Genomic DNA, 25,135 nt, shown 5'->3' with positions numbered 1-25,135 from the left:
TTCGACCACCTTTGATCACTTTCCTCCCCCTCCCCCTGGCTCGGCCCCGGGATCCGTTACTGTGAAGCGCTCTGAGACGCCATCCGGTGTGGAGGGCGCTATATAAATCCAAGTTGTTGTTGTTTGTAGGTGAACATGGCAACCAATTTGAACATAGCAATGTCCCACAAACATGAAATGAATGACCAATTTTGTTTGTGGAAGTGGTAAAATCACTAGTACTTAACATCTTATTTTTCTACAGATGAATAGATTAAAACTAATGCTAGTTTATTTAATAGATTGCACATAGACCAGATCCCTGTGTTCTGCAGGGATCTCTGTCACGACCGCTCCTGTTTACCATATACATAAATAATTTGGATTCTGGTATGTAAAGTTTGCAAGGTGAACAGTGAAGGGGATTGCAGAAGAATGTAGGAAGACCTAAACAGGTCAACTGAATGGGCAGATAGATGGCAAATTAAGTTTAATGAAAAAAAATCAAAAGTAACTTACTTCAGCAGGAAAAATAAAGAAGCCGTTTTCTTCTAGATGATAGGAACGTAAGAGGAGTGGAGGAACAAAGAGATCTGGGATTCAGATCCACAAATCTCTAAAAATAGCTGCACATAAGGCTATATAAAGGCTGATAGGATTTTGGGCTTTACATCCAGAGGGATAGAATATGAAAGTGAAGAGGTGATGTTGAATTTGTACAAAACCTTGGTTAGACCATATATTGTGTCCAATTCTAGTCTCCATACTATAAGAAAGATATAGCAGTGATGGAAAGAATACAGCATAGGTTTACAAGGATGATACCAGGGCTGGCAGGTTACTACTATCAGAATAGACTGGATATGTTAGGCCTTTTTTCATTAAAGAGACATTTCATGGGGGACCTAATATTAAGTGTTTACAATTATAAAAGAGTTTAATAAGGTTAACATAAATAGGCTGTTTCCACTGGTTTTGGAGTTGGTAACTAAGGGGATCAGAAAGAGAATTTAGGAGGAACTACTTCTTGCAGAGGTTTTTGTACTTGAAGTAGTTCCTCCTAAATAGAATTTGCTGCCTGAATTGGTGGTTGAATAATAGATGCATTCAAGAGGAACCTAAACTTTCACATGAAGAGGGAATAGATAGATTTGGGAGGGAGTAGGGAATGGATGAAGACCCATGTGGAATATAAACACTGTCATGTACTGGTTGGGCTGAGTGGCCTGTTTCTGTGCTATATATTCTTTGTAATCTTTGAATTGTAAATATCATATCATCTTGGATCAGTTTGCATCATTTTTGCCCATTTTCCCCTCAAAGTTTGAAGCCGTGAGTTCTAGCCCCACATTGGGACTTTGAACTAACAGACTAAGTTGGCACCAATGTAATAGTAAGGGAGCACTGCATTGTCAGAGGTGGTTTGATGAGAAGTTGAACCAAGATCCTATCTTTACTGTTCAAGTGATTGCTAAACATCCTGTGACATTTCATGAAAAGGGAAGGGAATTTGAATTGTCATGCTAGCCAGCAATTCTCCAGGAATATCATAATTCACTTAATAATTTGTGGGTTGATACTGTGCATAAATAGGATCCTGCGTTTGCCTACACTTGATATCAATTACTTGTGAAGTGCTTTGAGACACTTTTATGTTAAAGGTTTTATATCAAATGGAAGAACTATCATTATTCTTATAAATCAAATATTACGAGTGCAGTTGTTACACTTTCAGAAAAATAATTGGTAAGCTCTTCTGTAGGCTGTAGGTTTCTTTATTATGTGTGATTTTATTGGGCTTTACTTAGATTGTCAGGAGCGTCTCATTTCTAAGGAACTGTGTAGCATAGTGGGTTAGAGCTGGTGGGAAGTAGATGAGATGAATGTTTCCTTCCTGATGGCTGTAAGGATACTAAATGATTGGTTGGACATTAGCCCACTTCCTATTGGGCACACATTCACATTGCAAAACTGACAATAGCAGGTGTTACCATTAAATTGATAATCTGATTCAGAGAAGCCACAACAACAACAACAACAACTTGCATTTATAGAGCGCCCTTCTCACGGAGCAGCGATTTGGAGAGCTTAACAGTGGCGGAGCCAGACACCGAGTGGGGTGTGGGTTGTGGAAGGAGGTGACTGAAATGTTGGTTAGCATGCCAATTCAATTTCCCTTCCCTTTTCAAGAAATTTCATAGGATATTTAACATCCACTTGAACAGTCAAGACAGGATCAACTTCTCCTCAAAGCATCTCCGACAATGCATGTCGAAGAGGAAGGTCTTCAGGTGTGAGCTAAAAGAGGGGATGGAGAGGGCAAAGTAGAGGGATTGAGAGAGAGTTCCAAAATTTCGGCTGCCTATCACTGAATTGGGGTCAATTAGGAAAGATCATAATGCTTCAACGTGAAGTGAACATGTGGATAAAAGTGCAGTATTGTGATAAGTAGAAGGTGCTTTACACTGTTTCTCTTTCAATGTCACAAATGAGCTGAAAATGTAATTGTATGCTGGAGTGAAGTGGAAAGGCTTTTTTGTTCCTTTCTATTCTTATATTCATTTAAGGTCTGACAATTCAGACCTCGTTCTGACACTACCATTAGTGCAGCTCAGTCTTTACTAACAAACATTCACAGGAGCTATTTTCAAAAAACAAAATTTATTTCTGTAAAGAAACATAACAAAGGGGGTTAAGAGGTGATCTAATAGAGGCATTTAAAATTATGAATGGTTTTAATAGAGTCAATCGGAAGAAATTATTTTCACTGGTCAGGGAGTAGAAGTACTGTGACTAGAGGGCAGTAGTTTAAGATAATTAGTAAACATGGAGAGGTTAGGAGAATATTTTTCATGCACAGTGGTTTGCATGTGCAATACCCTGCCTTGAGCCATGGTTGAGGCAAAATCAATATTAGCTTTCAAAAGAGAACTAGATAAATAACAAACAAAATAAACTACAGTGGCGTGGAGAATGGGAAGTTAAATGGGACTGACTGGATTGATCTTTAAAATACCAGCACAGATATGGTGGGCGGAATGAAACTGAACAGTGAGTCGGGGGGAGATTAGAGGTTACTCAAGTATGGAGTTCATCAATGACCAGATTTTAATTACAGAATATCAAAATGCACATCCAGTGGGGTAATTTCTACCCCAGATTTGCTCCCTAACCAGGATTGTTTACTCCACCTCCGCCACATTGCCCACTTGTGACAGTACCTTATCCCAAACACAGCCAAAACACTCATCAATGTATTCATCACCCACCGCCTTGACTACTCAATTGCCCTCTTCACCGGTCTCCTTATCTCCACTATTCCCCATCAAACCATTTGTAGCCAGGCTCCACTGGCTCCCTATCCACTGATTGGATCGATTTCAAGATCCTCAAACTCATCTTCAAATCCCTTCATGCCCTGGCACTACCCTACCTCTCCAACCCTACCTCTCACCAACCCACTACCCACCGCCTCTGCTCAACTGGTTCCAACTTCCTGCTTGTCCCTTGTGCCTTCCGTTCTACCATCGGTGGCTACACTTTCAGCCCCTATGCCCTGAAACTCTGGAACATTCTTCCTCTATTCCTCCGCCTTGTCCCTTCCTTCCTCATCTTCAGGTTTTGCCTGAAGAGCTTCCTTTTCAACTATGCATACAGTCACCTCCCACCTCTCCCTGGCTTGGTGTCTTACTCCAACACTGTCAAGCGCTATGGGATTCTACCCTGTGTGAGGGATGCTATATAAATGCAAACAAAACACAAAATACTGCAGATGCTGAAATCTGAAACAAAAACGGAAGTTCATGGTTGAGGCAAAACAACAAAACGCTGGGAACCCTCAGCAGGTCAGGCAGCATCTATGAAGAAAGGAAAGTGAGTCAACGTTTTAGGTCCACGATCCTTCGTCGTAACTGACATATATAAATGCAAGTTATTGTTGAAAGGTTCAGTGGGCATTGATCAGCAGTGGAAACCCTGGACAGTTGTTCTCTCTTTTTTCTCTCAGGACAACGTGTCTAAAACATTTATAAAAACAACAACAACAACAAGATTCCATTTATAGAGCGCCTTTCACGTCGGGAGGACGTCCCAAGGCGCTGTACAGTTGGGTCAGGACCCGAGCAAGAGGGAAATGGGGAGGGGAAGGGAGGGAGCGAGGAGGGGGTAGAGAGTTGAGAGGGGAGCTGAAGGCACGGTCAAAAAGAAAGGTCTTCAGACCGGCCTTGAAGGAGGAATGGGAGGAGGCAAGGTGAAGGCACTGGGGGATAGAGTTCCAGAGCCTCGGGGCTGAGAGGCTGAAGGCCCGGCCACCGATGGTAGGGCGGTTGGGGCGGGGGATGTGGAGCAGACCGGAGCCAGAGGAACGGAGGGTACGGGCAGGTCAGTAGGGGGATAGTAGGTCGGAGAGGTAGGAGGGAGCAAGGCCGTGAATGGCCTTGTAGGTGAGGATGAGGATCTTGAATTCGATCCTCTGGGGGATGGGGAGCCAGTGGAGGCGAGCGAGGGTGGGAGTGATGTGGTCGCGAAGCCTGGTGCGGGACAGTACACGAACTGCAGAGTTCTGAATGACCTGCGGCTTGTGGAGGGAGGTGCCGGGAAGGCCGGCGAGGAGAGAGTTCCCATAGTCCAGCCTTGAGGTGATAAAGGCGTGGACCAGAGTTTCAGCAGCGTGAGGGGTGAGGTAGTGCCGTACCTCACTGAATATGCAATGCAATGTAAATCAACTTTTTGAGAAGACAAACAATTATGGTCCACAATGTCTGTTCTTTGTTGCTGAATCATATTATGGTACGTTTCACAATAATTATTCCTACCTCATCATTTAGCCTTTTGACCTGTTGTTTTGTCTCTTCAGCTTTTGCAGCCAGCATTGCAGGAGTAACTTGATCAAAGTCTGTAAAAAAAATAATATGTAAAACCCATGACCTTTAGGTTTGCAAAGAGCTATTGTCTGTATATTCCCCTGTATTCTCTAATGAGATGGCACTCTGCATTAATGATAACATTTAGAGCAGCATTTTCAATTGGTTCAAAACACTACTACATTAAAATTATATATTTTGTGAGGTTAAAAAAAGATATAATGTAGCTGACTCCTAATAATAGGTACAATTTTGCAGTGTTTCTTAATGGAATTTCTTAAAAGAGAAATCTGAGAGGGGACATATTCTGGCAACTGAAAATACATTGCACATACAATTGAGGCCATCCAGCTCCGAAATAAATGGAGTCAGAGTGGCATTCACGCATATATAGGTAAAGCATTTCTGGATTTCTTAAGAAATTCTACGAAGAAACACCAGAAAATTGATCCATAATAATAATAACATTCCTTACATTTGATTTAGCCGTGTATTAATTTGACATTTATCTTCATTGGCAAAACAATGAAAAGAACAATGAAATTGTTAAAAAATATATATTTCTGGCTACTGTGTGGGATTGACGCACCATTACAGTAATATATCACAAGCCTAGTAACAACATCCAGCAGGAGAACACCACTGATCCATCCAACCAACCCCACCAACTTCCCCAAAGGACCCATCACCTAATCACAGAATTTTAATCACCTTTATCAAGTGGTTGTCCCCCACCTTTCCCCCTGCTTCTTGTCAATAACACATTTCTTCATTGTCACCGATATTATATCAAGGAATGGAATGTGTTTAGAAATACTGCAAAATTGACTTCATACTAACAAAGTAGCACAGTAACAATTTCATTCAGGAGAAGACCATCAATCCATCTAATTGACCCAAATTAATTTCCCACAAGATTGCCTTGAGGCATTCATCTCTAACATAATAATGAATGTTATTATAAACTTGAATCTTTTAGTTGCCCAGAACTTGTCCATTTCCTTTTAGATCAACTTTGCCTATTGTTCTTTTACTAAAACTCTTTCCTGCATTTCCTGGTTGATAATTTGAATGTATGATGCCTTGTTCTTAAATATTGTCTTAAACCTGTTCAAGCAACCACCTCCATTCAGCAACCACTCCTCCTAACAACCACCTGGGCTGGGGGAGCAGGAGGGGAAGGGGAAAGGCGGAGAAGGGCAAGGGTGAGGAGTGGGAAGGGAAAGGGGGAGAAGGGGAAAGGGGAGGATGGGGAAGGGAAAGGGGGAGAAGGGGAAGGGAGGAGGGGTAGGGGAAAGGAGGAGAAAGGGAAGGGGGAGGAGGGGAGTGGTAAAAAGGGAAGGGGGAGGAGGGGGAGTGGTAAAAAGGGAAGGGGAGGAGGGGGAGTGGAAGAAGGGGAAGGGGGAGGAGGGGGAGTGGAAAGGGAGGCAGGACACTTCCACCCAGTGCCCATTCAATGTACTAGAACAGATTTATTGTGACATTTGGAATACAAAGTTATCACAAAACATTAATTATGGTACTAATTAACACAGACATTAATTTAAGCAATACCACAAATTTTGCCACACACTGTTAAACAGTTCATTCTTACTGGTCCACATATGAACACAATGGAAAACATTACCTTTTGCTGAAGTAGTTTGAGATGACTCCTGTCCTATTTTTTCACTGCAGAACTCAAAGCTTTGGTTTCCTATTGAACTTTCTTCATCCTCAATACCATCAACAATTCTATAGGAACAAACAGACAGCTGACACACAGTGGGAAATACAAGTGTCTGTTTCACATGCAAACAGTAATACTATATGCAAAGGTATATTGTTTAGTAACTGGAGCATTCAACTTTTGCTAGGGAGAATGTAGATTTTGCTCCTCCTCTGCAGACCAATCAAAGAAAATAGATATTAAACAAAGAAAACAAAGATGGTCTGGGGCTTACACTTTAACAATTTGTATTTATACACCCTTCACACAGGATAGTATATTGGAGCACTGTACATTGGTAGGGTTGGACAAATGAGCAAAGGAAAAAAGAGAAGGGGAGGTGACCATAAGCGCAACTGAATTTGCAATAAGAGTCATGTCAGTTCAATGTAAAAAAACACAAATTGGCCCAAAAGAGACAACCACTTACAGAGGGAAGTGTGTTGCCACCTAATGGATGCTACTTAACACCAACGATAGTTTGAAAATATCACCGATTCTACCCATATTTATTGTACAACTGATTATTTTGACTAAACAGAATGATTAGTTGTTTTTCTCCAGTCAGGGGTAAATTTGCTGACATTGGTAGATGAGCCTATCTAATCTGCCATTGGCTAGGAGAGAAGCTTACACATCACTATTACAGTGTATTATGCAGCGTGAAGAAGGGGAGGAGAACTTGATCAGTTAAAACCCCAGAAATGTTAGCAGGAGGTAGCAAGAGAGATCTAAAAATAGGAAATGGATTTGTAGAAAGTGCAAATATAATGCTACACTTGTTTGTTTTTCATATTTATTTAACTTCTAGCAAGTATTCTGCTGGTAAAAGTTATGAAGTTCAACAATATTTTATATCTTGTACAAATTTATGAATACAGAGCAACCCCAGTTATAAGGCAACTCCTTATATGACAAGTACTCTGTAGACCATTAGACCATGGCCAACATCTAAGTCATCATGTACAACCCATAGGATGTCCTGCACACCACAAATTTGACACCAACATCACTTACTACACATGCACAGGAAGTGACGTCAACAGAAACCTTACAACAACAACACTAATTTGCATTTATTTAGTGCCTTTCATTTTGGGAGGACACCCCAAGGTGCTGGACAGTCGAGGGTTTGCACCTCCAATTCATAGGAATTTCCAGCTGATCCAAAAACTGCCTGCATACTCACCTCACTAAATTCGGTAGCCTCATCAAACCAGTTCTAGCCAGGCTCCACTGGCTTCCTATTGCCGAACGGATCAATTTCAAGATCCTCACATTCATTTTCAAATCCCTTCATGCTCTGGCTCCTCCCTCCTCTCTGACCTGCTTACCCCCCAACCCACAACCCTCTGCCTCCACTCTGGCCTTCTTCATATTCTTGATGCCCTCCGTTCCACCATTTGTAACCACACTTTCAGACATTATGCCCCAAAACTCTGGAACACTCTTCCTCTATCCGTCCGCCTTGACACTTCTTTCCCTATGTTCATATCACGCCTGAAGATCTTTCTCTTCGACCGTGCCTATGGTTATCTCCCACTCCCCCCAGCTCGGTGCCGTGCTGGCTCTTTTAACAGAGTTATCCAAATCACCCACTCTCTCCCCAAAGCCCTGCAAACTTGTCCTCCCCAAATAATTATCTACTTCTCTCTTAAAAGTTGTTATCAAATCGGTTTCAACCACCCTTTCAGACAATGCATTCCAGAACCGAACAACTCGCTGTGTGAAAAATGAATAGATGGATATTCTTAAACATGGCAACGATATTCTCATGTGTCAGACGCCTGACTGACCAAACAAAAACAAACCAAAGTCAACCATTTATTTCCTGCTTCAGTATAACACAGGACCAGAGACATTGGACCCAGGCAACTACATTCTAAAACAGTTGTCCTATCACTTTATTCAGACAGACCATAGAATAGCTTTGGTGGGAAATAGAAAAATTCACGGTCTGACAGATGTCTGTGTAGAAGTCTTCAGAAGTAGAAAGCCTTCAGGTGTGGTTTGAAGTTAGGCAAAGAGGGGACAAGAGGGGGGGATTGAGGCGAGGAGTTTCAGAGATTTAGGGTGTAATGGCTGAAAGCATAGCCACCAATTGTGAAGTGGAGGGATCAAGGGATGTGTAGAAAAACCCAATGCTAGCTGAGCAAAGGCAGCGGAGGAGTGGGGTGAGAGTGGATCGGAGAGGTAGGGAGGTACCCGGGCATGGAGAGATTTGAAAGTGAGAATGAGGATTTTGAAATTGATCCGTTCTGCAACAGATAGCCACTGAAGTCTGGCAAGAACTGGGGAACTGGGATGATGGGGAGGTGGATTCTGGTATAGGTGAGGACACGGTTGCAGAGTTTTGTATCAGTTGGATGTTGTTTATAGTGAAGCTGGGGAGAACTGTGAGGAATGCATTGGAAAAATCGAGATGGGGTGTGACAAAAGCATTAATGAGAATTTCATCAGCATTTGAAGTAAGATATGGTTAAAGGCGAGTGATGTGGCAGAGGTGGAGGAAAGCGGTCCTGGTCAGGGATTGGATGTGGGGTAGGAAAGATAACTATGGATCAAGCCTGACGCCAACGTTACGTACATGCTCTAGTCTCCAGCAGTGACATTCCCTTGTTACGTGCTAAAAAATACCTTAAATCATTGATTATAAAGAAAATGAGAAACATTTTGTTTTAAGAATTTCAACAACAACAACAAATTACATTTATATAACCCCTTTCACATTGAGAGGATGTCCCAAGGCGCTGAATTTTAATTAGTTTTCATTTAAAATCCAGTGTACAAAACTGAACAAGTGTTACCTTGGGCTGAGGTGTGGAGGAGCAAAGTTGTTTATTGCAGATAGGTGCAGTTTTAAATTTTGGTCTTTCATCTCTTTTGTTTGAACAGGTTCACTGTCATGTCTGCTCCTTGTGCTTATGCTGCAGCCCCTAACAGGAGATCTGAAGGCCTTGGGGCCAGAGACTAACTGTGGATCAGTTCCCTGTGAACCTCTGGTGTTCAGAGTCTTGTTAAGGTCCAGAGGCCGATTGTGGGATGTAAACCTGGTAGAGATACGGGATAATGGGGTTGTCTCATCCTCCTCGTCCACCTCCTCTTGGTCTTCTGCAATGGATGGGAGTGCTTCCATGTTTAAGTTCCCATTTCCTTTTGACTCTAACTAAGTGCAAATGGAACGAAAAAAAATCAGCACAGAGGTGTCACAAGCTGTTACTCAGAAACTGAGCACATCTGACAAACAGCCAACACAATAACAGCTGGTGGAAAAGTTTAAATTGAGAAACAAATTAATATAACAAGACATATTTCTAAAGTGAACCAGTTAATCTGGACAAAGTAGAGGAGTTTAGGAGGCATCTCATCATATCACAATACTTTACTTCCTACTGTTCAGAAAATATTGCCTGTCTTTCATTATCTTTAAAGGTCAACAGCACAAACCATTACATCCCTAGAATAACTGGTGATTTATTTAAGTGATTTCTTTACTCAACTATGTTCAGTTTATTTGAATGAGATGTTCAGGTGTTCATAGAGCATGTTGCCTTAATCAACCATTTAAGTTTTTAGCTACTTTCTAATGAGTCAAAAGCAATAGCATACCTGGGATATGGTACATGATTTGTTTGATAGTCTTGAAATACCCTATCAATACAAAAACACATCAGATTAAAATCGCAGATTCCCTTCACTGTATTAATGAATATGTGCATGAATTGGAAAACAGTGAGAATTCTTTGTGACTTCAGTCCTAAGAAGCAGTTAAAGCCACAATTTACTCTCAGGTGCATAAGTCAATTCAAGTTTGCCCTCTGACATACTGTATACACAATACTGTAAATGCCTGAGCTCATCTCTTATTTACTCATTAACTACAGGACTGATGACTACTCAGAGTCATCACATTCCTGCTCTTCCTGTTTTTCACAAAAGAGATCATAGACCGATAAGCATCTCTATGATTTAGGGCCATTGTTGTTTTGCAGTGTTTGAGCGGTGATGTATGGAGAAAGCCATGGTTACACTACCTACTCACAGCAAGGGCTACTTCACATCCTTTGATATGGAGGTTGAGACTGATTAAGGTAGTCATCTGTTATTGGGTGCATAAACAGAAAGACAATGCAGAACAATGTCTGAATATTAAGAAATGATTTCAAAATAGTAAGTAGAGTGATCATTGCACTGAGAACAGGTTCATTTTGGGAGTTTCTCCTTTTGGCAGTGGGCCTTATTTACATCACTATTAGTTCAGTGCCAATGTGACACAGATTATGTCCGAAGCTTGCAAGCAGCAAGTGAGAAATTCCATCTGCGTCGAGACTTACTATGTTTTCTTAGCATTTCAGAACATGTGGAATTTGTCAAATTGTTGAATTCAGTCTTAACTTTGAAACTGGACTTCTATGGTTCTTGAAATAACTTATAGAAAATCTGCTTCAGAATTTGAGAATTTGCCAAATTCAGATACCCAGAAATGCTTTGAAAACTGAATAAATCTAGACCAAGGTACACTTTTTACTTCATCTTTTGCAGAACTGCTTGCCTCATTGGTTTGGAACACATTGTCAGACATCTATTATGTTGCCTCTATTACACTACATATAGGTAAACACTTTATCTGCAGAATTGCATTTCTAGCTTTCTGAGAATTTAATTTATTGAAAACATACAATGTACATTTCAGAATATTTTTGATACATTGTGTCTTTCTTTCTCCTGTTCAATGAGCGATGGCATTCATAAAGTGATTGTCTCTGATTCAGTACAAATCTTTATGATAAACAACATTGTGATTCAATTTTGCTTGCTCTCTATCAAATCAACAAACTACCTATACATGCAACACTCTACGTTGCTCTGTTACTCTGAACACCAAATAAAACTAACCTAAATATATTTAGTAACATTTTACATATTTTCATTTGGAATACTGAGTACATTTCTGGTCACCATACTGCAAGAATACTGCACGACTGCAAGCTTCCAGGGAGTTCCTGGTACCTGTCATCCACCTGAGGGTTCAAATCTGCGCTTGATGTCAAATGACCAACAAGTGACTATCCTCCTGGAAGGGTAAGCAGTGACTTCTTGGAGCTGAAATGGCTCCAGTGTTTGTCATTGGAATGTCAAAATTGCGTCAGCCCTCTGTGGCGGTCCAATTCCTGAGCCAGGTGGATCCGCAGTATTCCAGGGCACGGCTGATGACAGCACAGCCAACCTGGCTTATCAGTAGGATTTGGAAGGGTAGAACAGTCACTTGGGCCAGCGATTCTTCCCACTCAGCTCCTGTTAATGCGGCAAGCCAAAGGCCTAACGGGAACGGTGCTTCTACAGTGTGAAAGCTTGGGCTGAATGGTCTGTTTCAGGGCTGGGAAGTCCATTTAATTCTATATATAATTCTATGTGATGTATACTAGTTACAGTAAAATCTAAAACCCTTATAAGTACATTTGTGTTAATTCAATGGGATTTACCCTGAAGGGACAGTTTGCATGAACAGGTGTGCCCTCATTCCTCCTGTATAGAACAGACTGAAAAAGGTTATTTACAGGGGATGAAAAGTTAATGGGGAAATACTTTCTGTTCAAAGTACTCTGCCTAGCTGTATTGGAAAATCATATATCCCCCATAAAAAATATTTTCTGGCTGGGTGTTGGTGTATCAATTCTTCACTCTCAGCAACTCTCGAGCTTTGTAAGACATTCAATCAGCTTTTCTGTATTGTTTCATTTTGCCCCTAATATTTTTCCCTTTCTCCAGATCTTTTCTTGGGGGACAGAGCATGTTTAAGTGCTACCCCGGGTGAAGGGCGCTATATAAATGCAAGTGGTTGTTGTTTACACATAGACAATCAGTGCCAACAAGGTATCTGACTATCAGAGCTCAGCCTGATCTTGTCCTTTCTCAACAGCTACACTCAAGTCCTTTCTCAGATGATCACAAGTGGGCACTCTGTTTTTCTTTGCCTCTTCCAAAAACAGAGCCATTTATAGCTCTCTCGCTAGCAACCAGCTGAGATCAGCTAATTCAGCACACAACCTTCCCAATCTGTATTGTTCAGTTGCACACCAGATAGTGCATTTTTTCCATTGAGCCATCAGAGGGAGCCACCAGAACATAACCTTATAAGCCACATTCCCTTTTCCTTGCTCTTTAGAAATATACTAATCAATTTGCATTTAAAAGCTTTATGTGAGTGAGGGTGTGGGCGGATCTTCTCCTGTTACCCAAAGTATTTCTGAACAAACGTTCTTTCTACTTTCTTTAATCCAGAATTGTATGAATGAAATGCTTTTTAAATCCTTAAAAGCCGTAACTCTGTTGACATATGGAAGTGGATGGGATTTCTCCATAGCTGCTGAAACTAATGCTCATATGGTGATTCCAAAGCAAATACATTTTCTGCAAAAATGTAGCACAAAATGGGTTATCATTTTTGGCTTACACTGGAATAGCTTTGAAATTCCTCACTCCTTTATATCTCCTGGAGGATATAACAAATAATGTCCAGAATAACCATACTTTGAATATACTGTGCAATGTGGGATACAAATATTATTAAGTTTGCTGTAGAAAAGAGTTGCAAAAGTGAATCATTGTATCGTTTAGACTAAGCTACAATGTATTTTCACGTTGTGCATCAAATATATATTATTCAAAAAAATATTTTTTCACCACTGTGGCTCCCTGTATCCATACTTCTTTCCTCCTGAGATCCTGAAAGTATCTAGCATCTAGGCACATATCTCTGATACGTGCGGCGTCATTGCTCACCAGCCAGGAAGGATAGGTGAGCAAACCTGAAAGGTTTGTTTCGCTTCCACAATAAACCAGCATTTTGGCCAAACTCCCTCTGCATTTGATAAAGCTGCTTTCACATCGGGTGGATGTCTCAACGCGGCTCACAGACTTTGCTGTGAGTGCAATGATTGTATTTTGAGGGCGAATAAAATTGAGACAAGCGTTTCAACGTTTCTCAACAACAATTTTCCGGGCCTACACTCTGTTTTTCTTAGAGTTTGACAAATTCTTAAATACAGCCTTAATTTTGAATCCAGTTTTCTGTAAGCTCTGATGAAGAACTGTAGAAAACTATGTTCAAACTTCATTGGAATTCATATTTGCTAAATTCTGGACAGAAAATAGAGTAAATCTGGATCAGTGGAATTTCTCTCAATGCAGACTTAATTTGCAGTGTCAGCATGGCTCAGTTGGTAGCACTCTCACCTCTGAATCAGAAGGTTGTGGGCTCAAGCCCCACGTTGATAATGTGAACTCATATAGTCTAACATTCGTTATATTGTCGGAAGTGCTGTCCTTTGGATGAGACATTAAACCAAGGTCTTATCAACTTGTTCAGGTGGACCGCATGGCTCTATTGAAAACGAGAAGGGAGTTTCTAACAGTGTCATGGTCAACAATCTCCCAGATAAAATTAGTCATTCATTCCATTACTGTTTGTGGGACACTGCTGTGTGCAAATTAATTGATGCATTTGCCTACACAATACACACTCACTACAGATTACAAGAAATCATGTGAAGTGCTTGGAGATGCCCTCCGTGCATCTCTCGTCTCTATCCTCCAGGAATTCAGGGGCATTTCCCTACACATTGAGTTCTTTATGGGAACTTTATGAGAAAGCAGGGAGCAGGGAATACAGTATAATTTTATCATCTATAAAGCTCTGCTAACTTACAGGTGTTCAGAGAATTCCCCCTCCCATGCACTAGTGCTGTAGCTTCTGGGTTACTGTTTTTTATAATAACCACACCATCAGTAGTGATAAATCATCTTCAGTTCCTACCTCAGCAAAATTCTAAAATTAGCTGCAAGTTTAAAAAGGAACCATGAAAAAGCCAAATTAAAATAGTTTGTGTGACAAATATTCTATGAAGAATGGCTTTATTCTCAAACAATTAGTTTTGATCATATTGAGAGTTTTGCTGAAGATGAAGTTTGTTGCTACTTCAGTTTCTGCAATGCCATTTGCTGTGAGCTACAGAATTTATAGCATATAGGTCACATTTGCTGCCAGAATACTGTCAATGATATAAAACTAGGTTAAAAACACTGCAATATCCTATGTTTAGTATGTGTGAACCAACCAGATGACTTTTTTATTCACAAGCAGATAATATCCTCAGCCATGAGTATTTCAGGCTGTCCTTTCAGATAGGACAGAGAATTCCTACGTTCCATAATTTTAGCAACAACGTGTTGTCCATAAACAAGAGGAGGATGTTGGAAGATGATGCTTATGGTTGAAACGAGAGTTAAATTCTTCAGTGAACAGAGAAGAAAAAGGCTAGTTTTATTCATTAAGGTCTTTGACACTATCAACCACTCTATTCTCCTCCACCACCTCTCCTCTCACCTCACCCTTCATGGTCCTGTCCTTGACTGGTTCAGATCCTACCCTTCACACTGTCTCTACTTTAACTCCACAAACGGCTTCTCCTCTAGCCCATGCAACACCTAGTGCCTAGTTCTTCAGGGCTCTGTCCTTGGTCCCCTCCTCTTCAACATCTACATTCTCCTTATTGGTGACATCATCCGCAGACATGGGGTCAACATCCATACGCATGCGAATGACACCCAACTCTATCTCTTCATCTCCATCTCCACCCTTGACTCCAGGGCCACTGCCGTTCTGCCTTCCCCCACCTCCACAACATCGCTCGGCTCCACCACTGCCTCACCCCACAGGTCGCTGAAACCCTCATCCATACAGTTATTACATCCAGGAGGGCCTTTCACATCGGGAGGATATCCCAAGGTGCTGGACAGTCAGGATTGTGGACCCAAACAGTGAGTTGGCACCAGGAGAGGTGGAGGCCAGGGAGGGTAAGAAGGTGGCCGAAGGCTTGGTCGAAGAGGGGCATCTTGAGATACGCCTTGAAGGAGGCAAGGGAGGGAGCGAAGTTCCTGCTTGTCGGCCTTCCCAACTCTTCCCTTCACAAGCTGTGGATCATCCAGAACTCTGCAGCTCATGTCCTCTTCTGCACCAGGCTCAGTGACCCCATCATCCCCACCCTCATCCGGCTCCACTGGCTTCCCATCTCTCAGAGGACAGAGTCCACAATCCTCGTCCTTGCCTTCAAAGCCCTCCATGGTCTTGATCCTTCCTACCTTTGTGACCTTCTAATGCCATATCAACCTGTCTGCTCAGCAGGTTCCTGCCTGCTCCACGTCACCCACCCGGTCTGCCCTTCCAGTAGCCGTCAGCCCTTCAGCCTCTCTGCCCCATCCTTTGGAACTGCAGCCTACAGTCCCTTTGCTCCTTCCCTTGTCTCCTTCAAGGCACGTCTCAAGACCCTCCACTTCGACCATGCCCTCGGCCACCCTCTTACCCTTCCTGCCCTCCAACTCTCCTGGTGCCAATTCCCTGCTTGGGTCCACATCCTGACTGTCCAGCACCTTGGGACTTCTTCCCGATGTGAAGGGCACTATAAAATTGTAGTTTTTGTTGTTGTTGTTATTGTTGTTGTTAAGAGCTATTAAACAGGCAATCTTCCAGCATATTACAATGGAAAGGGAGCATTTAGCTCCCATTCAGTTACAGACATAAAGGCAGATGATGCTGCTGATGTGAGAGAAAGCCAAGCAAGTAAAGGTCTGGATATAGGTTTTGAAGGACAGTTGGGGTCAAACAAGTCATCGAGGTTCTGCACCATGGATGTCGATACAGTCAGCGCCTGAGGTGAAGATGAGCCAAGCAGGAGTGCCTTGGGCTCGTTGGCATTGAGCTGTAGGAAGTTAGAACTCATGCAGGACTTGATGTCTGACAAGCAGATGGCTGAACAGCAGTAGTGCAGGAATTGAGGATAGAGGTAAACAGACAGAGTTGGATCATCTACATACATGTGGAAGTGGATCCTATGGCTTCAGATACTATCATCAAGGGAAACATACAGATGGTGAAAAGTAGAAGTCTGTGAATGGAGCTCTGAAGAATGTCTCATATAACTGTGCAGGGACTGGCGGAGAAGCCATTGAAAGAGACAAAATAAAGATGATGGGATGGGTAAGAGAGAAACGGAAGAAGCAGAGAACCATATAGGCAGAGCAGGGATGACAGATGGTAGGGAAGGATGGAGTGTTGCAGGCAGCAGAGAGGCCAAGGAAAACATAGAGGCAAATAGAGCCCTGATTGCAGATGGAGAGGACACCGGTGGTAACTTTAACCAGGGCACTTAATACTGTGGGCGGGATGGGAATAGGATTGGAGGGATTTGGAAAGGGAGTGGTGGGAGAGTAAGGTAAGAAGCTGGGAGATGAAGAGACTTGGCTATGATGAGAAACTGGATAAACTTGGAATATGCTCCCTAAAGGTAAGGAGGTTAAGGGATAATCTGGTAAGAGATTTTTAACATAAGGAAGGAAATTGACATGGTAGATAGAAAAAAGACTTCCCTCTTCTGGAGGAATTCAGGATGTAATCAGAAACAGATACAGGGATGAAAATGTGAAGTAGTAATTATCTTGGTCACACTCTGACCTCTGAGCCTGAAGGTTGTGTGTTCAAGCCCCATATTGGGACTTGGAACTCATACCATTTAGGATGTCACTTCGATGTAGTGTTGGGGTGTGCTGCATTGTTGGAAGTCTTGTCCTTTGGATGAGACAAGGTCCTGTCTGCCTGTTCAGGTGAATGTTAAAGATTCCATGCCACTATTCGAAAAGAGAAGGGAGTGTCTCCTGGTGTTCTGGCCACCAATCACCCACATAAAATAGATTATTCACTTCATGGCTGGTTTGGGAGATTGCTGCGCACAGATTGGCTGCCGGGTTCACCCATAAAACACAGTCACTCAATTTTATATTATATCCTGTGAAGCGCTTTGAGATATAATCCTGATATAAAAGGCGCCATACCAAACAAAGATTATTATTATGTTATTGGCCCCTTTCTTCCTGGCTCAGCATGAGGCTCTGCCACTGTGAAGCAATCCAAGGTGCTACCCCATGTGAAGGGTGCTATAAAAATACAAGTTGTTGTTGTTGTTCCTAACCATTTGTTAAAATATCTGTTAAACATTTCTTCCTTTATTCCTGTTTTATTTATAAATGGGATGTCAGGCCTTTTAATGTTCTCTGGATTCCACCAACTTCATTCCATGTGAACAGCTGCAGCAACATTTGCAGGGACATTAGGCACCAATCTGCCTGGCTTTCCTCAGCAACACACAACAGCTTTCAGGTCCACAAATGTCCATTTACATAAATAACAAGATTTAAATAAATAATAAAAATAATATCAAGAAATGCTGTTAGCTGCACAGTGCCATTGCCAAAATGAATACTCAAACGTTTGACAATATCAAAACAACAACAATTTACATTTATATTGTGCTTTTCAGTCAAAAAGTTGAAGTTAAAGGTGTGTTTTGGAGGTAGCGGGTGAGAAGGGTGGCATGGAATTCCACAGAGCAGGTGCATAGTGGTTGAAAGCTCATCCATTGATGGTGAGTTAGATCTGGCAGGTGATATGAAAAAGACTAGCGTTTGGGAGGGAGCAGCCAGGGCAGTAGAAATGCAGGACGAGATAGAATAAAGCGAGGTGTGGATTTAAAAGCGAGGGCAAGGATCTTGAATTTAATCAGCAGGGGTACGGGAAGCCATCAGAAACAGAATGTTGGTACAACCGCCCATGTGGAATCAAACAGTAATATTTGAGACCTAAATCATTCAGACAGAACTATTTATGTAATTCTAATTTATCATGGCCTTCCTTATTGGAATTTTGCTCTCGATATTTTCATGTTCAGATATTCTCACATTTTGTTAAATTTCCTAATTTGATATATTAACATTTTGTTCAAGTCTAATATTTGAAAGAGAATTTAAGTGAAAACCTATTAATTTCAGAGGCACTTGGCACACGTATTGACACGTGGAAATTACATGTGATATTTGTTGAGATTGAAACAAATTTGGATGAATGTGATGAAAAAATCTCTGTGGAATCTTCTCTAGGGTGTGTAAAATTAAATTCCCACATTAAGAAACTGATATTCTAGTGAATGAGATGCTTACAGTTGCATGAAATATACATATATATCAGCAGTGAAATATGTCACGTACATCATACAATAAAATGTATGATGTACAGTTGCTTCTTGGCTGAACTCAGTTTAACAGCTTTCCAGCTTAATTCAACCAAAAGATCTGAACCAAGATAATAATTTGCAAACTAGTACCCAAATTCCCCAATATCTCAGCAATGCCAATGGTGACATTAAGACAGCTTCAAGTAAGGCCATTATGATGAAGTCAGGTGGGGGTGGCAGAATAAAACTATGGGCAGTTCCTTATTATTTTCTGGCCTCAACAGCAATTAACAATGATGTGATAATTTTCAATGGTGATAATCGGAACATCACATCTCTCAATTTTTATCCAGTAGACACCATACATTAAAAATGCTTGTATACAGTATTTATTGTATGTGTAAAGTAAAATCACTCACCCTGACATGATAATACTGTACAATAGCTTCTCTGAGAAGCTTATTTTATTGTAGTCTCAGGCAAATCTAATCATAATAAAAGATCTTCAAATCTAACATCCATTGCATCTTAAAAAAAAACTGTCTTAAATTGGGAATCACAGTCTATTCAGTATCAAGACACAAAGAACCCATATCATAGCTGCCAGGAGAACTCACTCGAGAATGGTCTTTTAATAGCTATGTTTTGGATGAAAGAGTTGTATTCTAGTTGGTCTTAAAATAGACTGCAGCAAGATTCAGTTGTAAAGGACAAATGTCTTACAAAGTAAATCTGGTGGGATTATAAGTACAGAAAAGACAAATTGTACTTGGCTAGTTTGTAACCTCTTCAATCCCTCATCTATCTTGAGGCAAACCTAGTTCAGAAAATGGTGCCAAATTCAGTTTGCACTTGAATTTATGTACACAGGGGACAGACTCAAACAATAGCAATGGAGTCTAATCATTTTCAATATTCTCAAATTGAATTTATTATGTTAGATTTCTGGTTTGTGAAATGGGTTGCCAAGCATTTTTTTGACTTTACTGACTTGCGATTTGCAAGCTGGGAACTTCCAGTTCAGCAGTCTTACTAAACTTGCACAACGTTGGGGTGTGAAATGTAATAAATGTAACAGGATTCGCGAGTTGTAACTCTAAATTATAAATAGCAACTGCTGATGGCAACCAGACATTTGATATACTCATTAGAAGGAACTCTGCTCTGGAAGCAGATCATGTTATTGACTCTAGTAAGAAACTTATATATTTTATCATCAATAATTTCAACATCAAAATTCAATATCCATCAGGTGTCAGCTTGAGTTTCACCTGTTGGTCAGAAGGTTGTGGTTTATGCCCCATTTCCGGACTTTGAGCTTATAGTCTTTTGGCTAATATTCAATGTGGGAGGGCTGCATTGTCAGAGATGTTGTCCTTCAGGTGAGATATTAAACAAAGGTACTTGATGAGTACTTAAGGCGGATGTTATAGATCATGTACTAATCAAAAGAAGAAGGTTGTTTCACTCCATGATCCAGTCAATGATTGCTGGCCTGGATATTTGATAATTAAATCATGACTGTTCACAGCAGCTTGCTGTGTGTAAAATAGATCAATCCTTGCATTTAATACAACGCCTTATCAGGTCGTTGAGATGTCTCAACGTATTTCAGAGAAAATACTGTATAGTGTTTTGACTATGCATATTTTGGGTGAAACAAAATACAAAACATTACGTACAGTAATGTCCCACAAACAGCCATAAAATACATTACCAATTTTATTTTGGGGGATTGTTGGCCAGGACACTGGGAGAAACTCTCTTCTCTTTTCAAAAGTGCCTTGGGATTTTTAACATTTATCTGAACAGGCAGACAGCACCTCGCTTTAATATCTCATCTGAACAATGGCACCTACAACAATACAATACCTCCCCAACACTGCATTGGAATGCCATCTTAGACTGTGTAACTCCAAGTCCCGATGTGAAGCTTCAACCTGTATCCTTCTGACTCAGAGGAGAGAGTGCTACCACTGAGCCAGGCTGACACACTCGTTTCTTTGTTTGCAAATCAGTCTACACTTGACAGTAATCAATTGCACCAATAATTATAATTCCATGTATAGAAAATTGGAAATTATTTTAGGAAGATTTGGTAGAGAAGTAGACTGAACATCTGGTGTACTGTACCATAGAATGCAAGGGTGCAGAATTCTTATGTGACCATTTCCAATCTCTGAGAAAGTCTGTGTATTTGGTATTTCTCCATGGGGTCTAACTGGAGGAAGGCATCTGTACCATTCTTAATTACATTTAATAGAATACAATGGCAAGGATTAAAGATCAAATTCCTCATCTATCATCCAAGGAAGGTTTGTACTGTGGTGAGACTAATGCATGCTAAAGGGAGAAAATCACCTTGTCAAAAACAACAATTAACAACAACAACAATAACTTGCATTTATATAGCGCCCTTTAGATGCGTAGCGTCTCGGAGCACTAAAAACATTGCCAAAATGGTTCATACAACTGCAACATATTTAAAAATCAACCTGTTTACCTCAATCTTCTTGAAAAACAAATACGATCAGACTCTTTTTCAGTCCTTTTATTATATTTATAATGACAGCTAAGCTGATTTAATGAAGCAAAGCTTTTTCACCATGCTTCCTGTTTTAGCTCTATAATCTGCTTGACCATATGCTGTAATATGCTGGTGAAATGGAGAGGTAAAAAGAATCAAAATGTTTTCAAACATTACATTTAAACAGGATAAAATCAGTAAAACATAATAATAATCCTTGCATATTTGGGTATTCAAAACAAAATTTAACATACTTGAGGGAGAGACTTTGGTGGAATGAGTGTCATTTACTCGATATAGCAAGTAGTGGCTTTGTTTACAATTTTACAATTTGGACAACTATTGGCATTATAAGTCTGAAGAAGAAAAACATAAACTTTAGTGTTTTTATAGCACCTTATTATGCTAAAACGTATCTCTTCTCATCAACCGTGCTTCAGCTCCCCTCTCGACTCTCTACCCCCTCTTCGCTCCCTCCCTTCCCTCCCCTCACCCTGACCATTTCCCCCCTGCTCGGGTCCCGACCCAACTGTCCAGTGCCCTGGGACAACCTCCCGACGTGAAAGGCGCTCTATAAATGCAATCTTGTTGTTGTTATTGTTGTGTAAAATATCTCAAAATATTTAACAAGTAATAGTTAAATGTGGTGTCTAATTTTGTAGACAAACATGGCAGCTGATTTGCATGCATCACTGTCCCACAAACAGCCATGATGTGAATGAACAGTTTTTTAGGTTGGGCGACTGTTGGTCAGGACAACTGGGAGGAACACCCTTCTTTCAAATAAGGGATCTTTACCGTCCACCTCAACAGAGAAACAGGGTCTTGGTGTAATGTCTCATCTGAAGGATGGTATCTCCAACAACAGCACACCCACCATCGCTGCATTGGAGTGTTAGCATAGACTATATAAGTTCCATGTTCCTCCGTGGAGCTTGAACACACACCTTTTTTTTGCTTACTCTAAAATTGGCTATAATTGCTATTTATTCTAATGGAAAAACTGCTCAGGAGCAAAGCTTCTGCTTGCTCTGGTGGATTAGGTCAAATTGCTGTCAATGCACATTTAGATATTGAGCACAGAGCAAAATCCAGAGAAAAACAGATAAATGCATAGATGCATCCAGACGCTTACTGCGGTGAGGATAGAAATTAACTTTCTTTTAAAAGCTGTCTTGACAGGTATTATTTTTAGAAAACTATTTGCATTGCTGTAGATTATCCCTTGTTTGTAAATTCCCTTTGCCTCACATAATGTCAATATTTTAAAATTGGGCACAAAGGCAACAATGAAGTCATGCTCAAACTGTACTGACCACATCTGGAGTACTGCACACAGTTCAGAGGAGAGCAATGAAGCTGATCCCCAATGTTAGAAGAACGAACGATAAGGAATGACTAGATAAGCTAGGGATCCTCAGCCATGCAAAAGATAATAATATAATAATAACACTTGCATTTAATATATCGCTTTATGATGTGGCCAAGACATCTCAAAGCACTTCACTGGATTTACTGTAAAATGGTGTGACTGTATTTTGTGGGTGAACACGGCAGCCAATTTCCACACAAACAGCCATGGAGTGAGTGACAATTTTCTTTCTTTTATTTTGGGGGTATTTTTGTCTAGGACACCAGAATAAACTTCTTAAAATCATGCTGTATTAAAATGTTCTGATGGGACCTATATAAGATATTGAAAGGAGTCAAAGTAAATCTAGAACAATATTTTAAAGGAAGCAAAACAAGAATCACAGGTTTACGGCTGTGAAGAGAAAGTTCAATAGAGTGGTAACAACACTACTCATTTACTGTTATTGATGTTGCCAGGAAGTTGAAAATATGTCACTTCATGCTCACGCAGCAAGCCACGTATCTCCTCAGTTCCCAGTATTTTGTTATTTAAGGACAGATTAGGAGTTTAAGACATTCAATTTAGCTTCTGTACATGGTATAACAATAAAGGTGATCTGTACATTTGACTTACATCACTCTCATGACCTTCTCTGAGGTTATAGGTAAGATCGTGATGAATGTCCTCCATGAATCTATGGGAGTATTCCGGGTACAACTCCAGCACCTCACAGAGGCCTTTCAGATTAATACACTGCAGGTCACAATACGTTAGAGCTTTAACATCCGCATTTGTTTTGATAACTTGATCTTTACTTGCAAGATTTGCACCAATTAGATCACCTTTACCTGAAATGCAATCACAAACACAAATCAGCAGAACTCTTGACAAAGAAGGTGTTGAGCAATGTTGCATCAATGCTATATATTATTATCCATTGTTTATATTATTATTATGTTACATATTTTATTATCCATATAAAAAATCAATAGTTCAAACAAGGAATATCATTTGAAACAATAGTAAAATTGTTTTCATCATCATGTATTTTGTGAAGTCATTTGGGACATGTGTTCAGCATGACAGCTGCTGTATTAATACAAGTTATTCTAATTAAAAATACAGTAACGTAAATTCTGCTTATTTGACAAATAGTAATGAATTGCTGAAAGCCAATTTTACAGATACTTTCAGTTTGATTTGGAAGAACAGTGAGAATCTCAGCGGAATGCAATGAAAGGAATATTTAATCAGTTCTTTGGCTTTTCTGTTTTGCTATAAGCAGCATAGACTGAGTTTATAGTCCTATGTTTGGTTAGTTTACTGAGTGGCTGGTGTGTGTGCTAATTCAGTACAGCTGAAATCAGGACTAACTGACTTCATCTCCAGGAATGGTAAAAAAAAAGATTTTTATGGTTTCTTGTCACGTTGAGACGCCTCAACATTTTTTTTACAGTATTGACTCTCAAGTGTAATGACTATTTAATAGATAAATGTAGCGGCCGTACTGCACACAGTAGCATCCAATTTTATCTAGCAGATTGTAGGCGGGACACTGGGAGAAAATCCATTTGCAAATAGTGGATGTCCTCCTGGAAACACGGGACCTTGGTTTTAATGTCTAATCTGAAGGATAGTACCCCTGAAAATACAGAGCGTCCTGAAATATTACTCTGGAGTATAAACTGCAAGTTCAAGTCCTGATGTGGAGCTTAATTCAGAGGTAAAAGTACTACCAAATGAGAGGTGGAACATAATAATATCAACATCTAAAATGAATAAATCTCTGACTCGAGAGTCGGAAACAACGTAAAACTTGTTTTTTTAAAATCTGCTTTCAGTTTACAATATAATACTGAATCAACCTGTGAACTAATTTTGCAATCTGCTGACCTCTCCAGACCTATCAGTCCATGGCAACAGCAATCATTGCTTTACAATTGCAGAGCCTCAGCAGGAGTCTGCAAGAATTCTCAGCACTATTGCCTCCTTCAGCTGAGCCAAGGAATTAAAGGTCAATGAAACCATTTTCAGTCAATGCTGCTCTAATGACTTAACACTGATATATATCCATCTTAAAACGGTTCCATTAGCATCTAAACAAACTAAGAATATTTATATTTATGAACTTAAATGAGAACATTTTCCTTTATAATAGGATCCTAGAGATTCAATTTCACTATAATGAATTGGAAACATGTCTTAAGTTTACTTCACTCTGATTGTGACTATTAGCTTTGTAAAAAAATATGACCACATCACGTTGGAGCTACTATTTTACGCAGGCTGAAATGGCAGTAGTTTGGACGTGTTAACACATTTAATAACTGCTGACACAGAACGTGCTACTAACCATGTGCTAGGCACCCCATCTCTTCTGGTTTATGCTGAGAACAGCATGACTCACAAAATAGAGGATTTGTGACTTTCTCAAGAAATAAGAGCTACAGGGATGAAAATTGTGACATGTGATGTGTTGAAAAGTCTCTCTGCCGATAACTAATGACATTGACTTGCTTATTCCCACCCCCTCAAATCAACTCAACAAAAAGATCAGAATAAGGCTAATATTCCTCTAATCAGCAATCCAATGCCATGATCTAAAGGCTATTAAGTCAAATCTCTGTCATAAAATGGTTTTGT

The 25,135-nt window shown here is 40.4% G+C and overlaps 1 protein-coding gene across 1 annotated transcript in view; it reads right to left on the bottom strand.

The window, feature by feature from the left end:
- The window catches only part of kcnh8 (potassium voltage-gated channel, subfamily H (eag-related), member 8), a 150,156-nt gene that overhangs the window by 10,634 nt on the left and 114,387 nt on the right, over positions 1-25,135 (bottom strand). The window contains exons 11-15 of the mRNA XM_042332486.1: positions 23,126-23,340; positions 10,159-10,200; positions 9,357-9,715; positions 6,469-6,575; positions 4,794-4,873 (exon numbers count right to left, since the gene is read on the bottom strand). Of these exons, the coding sequence (XP_042188420.1) occupies positions 4,794-4,873; positions 6,469-6,575; positions 9,357-9,715; positions 10,159-10,200; positions 23,126-23,340 (803 nt within the window). The remainder of the gene's footprint in view (positions 1-4,793; positions 4,874-6,468; positions 6,576-9,356; positions 9,716-10,158; positions 10,201-23,125; positions 23,341-25,135) is intronic.

Source organism: Callorhinchus milii, unplaced genomic scaffold (assembly GCF_018977255.1).
Source record: "Callorhinchus milii isolate IMCB2004 unplaced genomic scaffold, IMCB_Cmil_1.0 Scaffold2, whole genome shotgun sequence".
NCBI lineage: Eukaryota > Metazoa > Chordata > Chondrichthyes > Chimaeriformes > Callorhinchidae > Callorhinchus > Callorhinchus milii.
The sequence above is the reverse complement of the archived record's forward strand: the minus strand, read 5'-3'. Positions and strand labels throughout refer to the sequence as shown.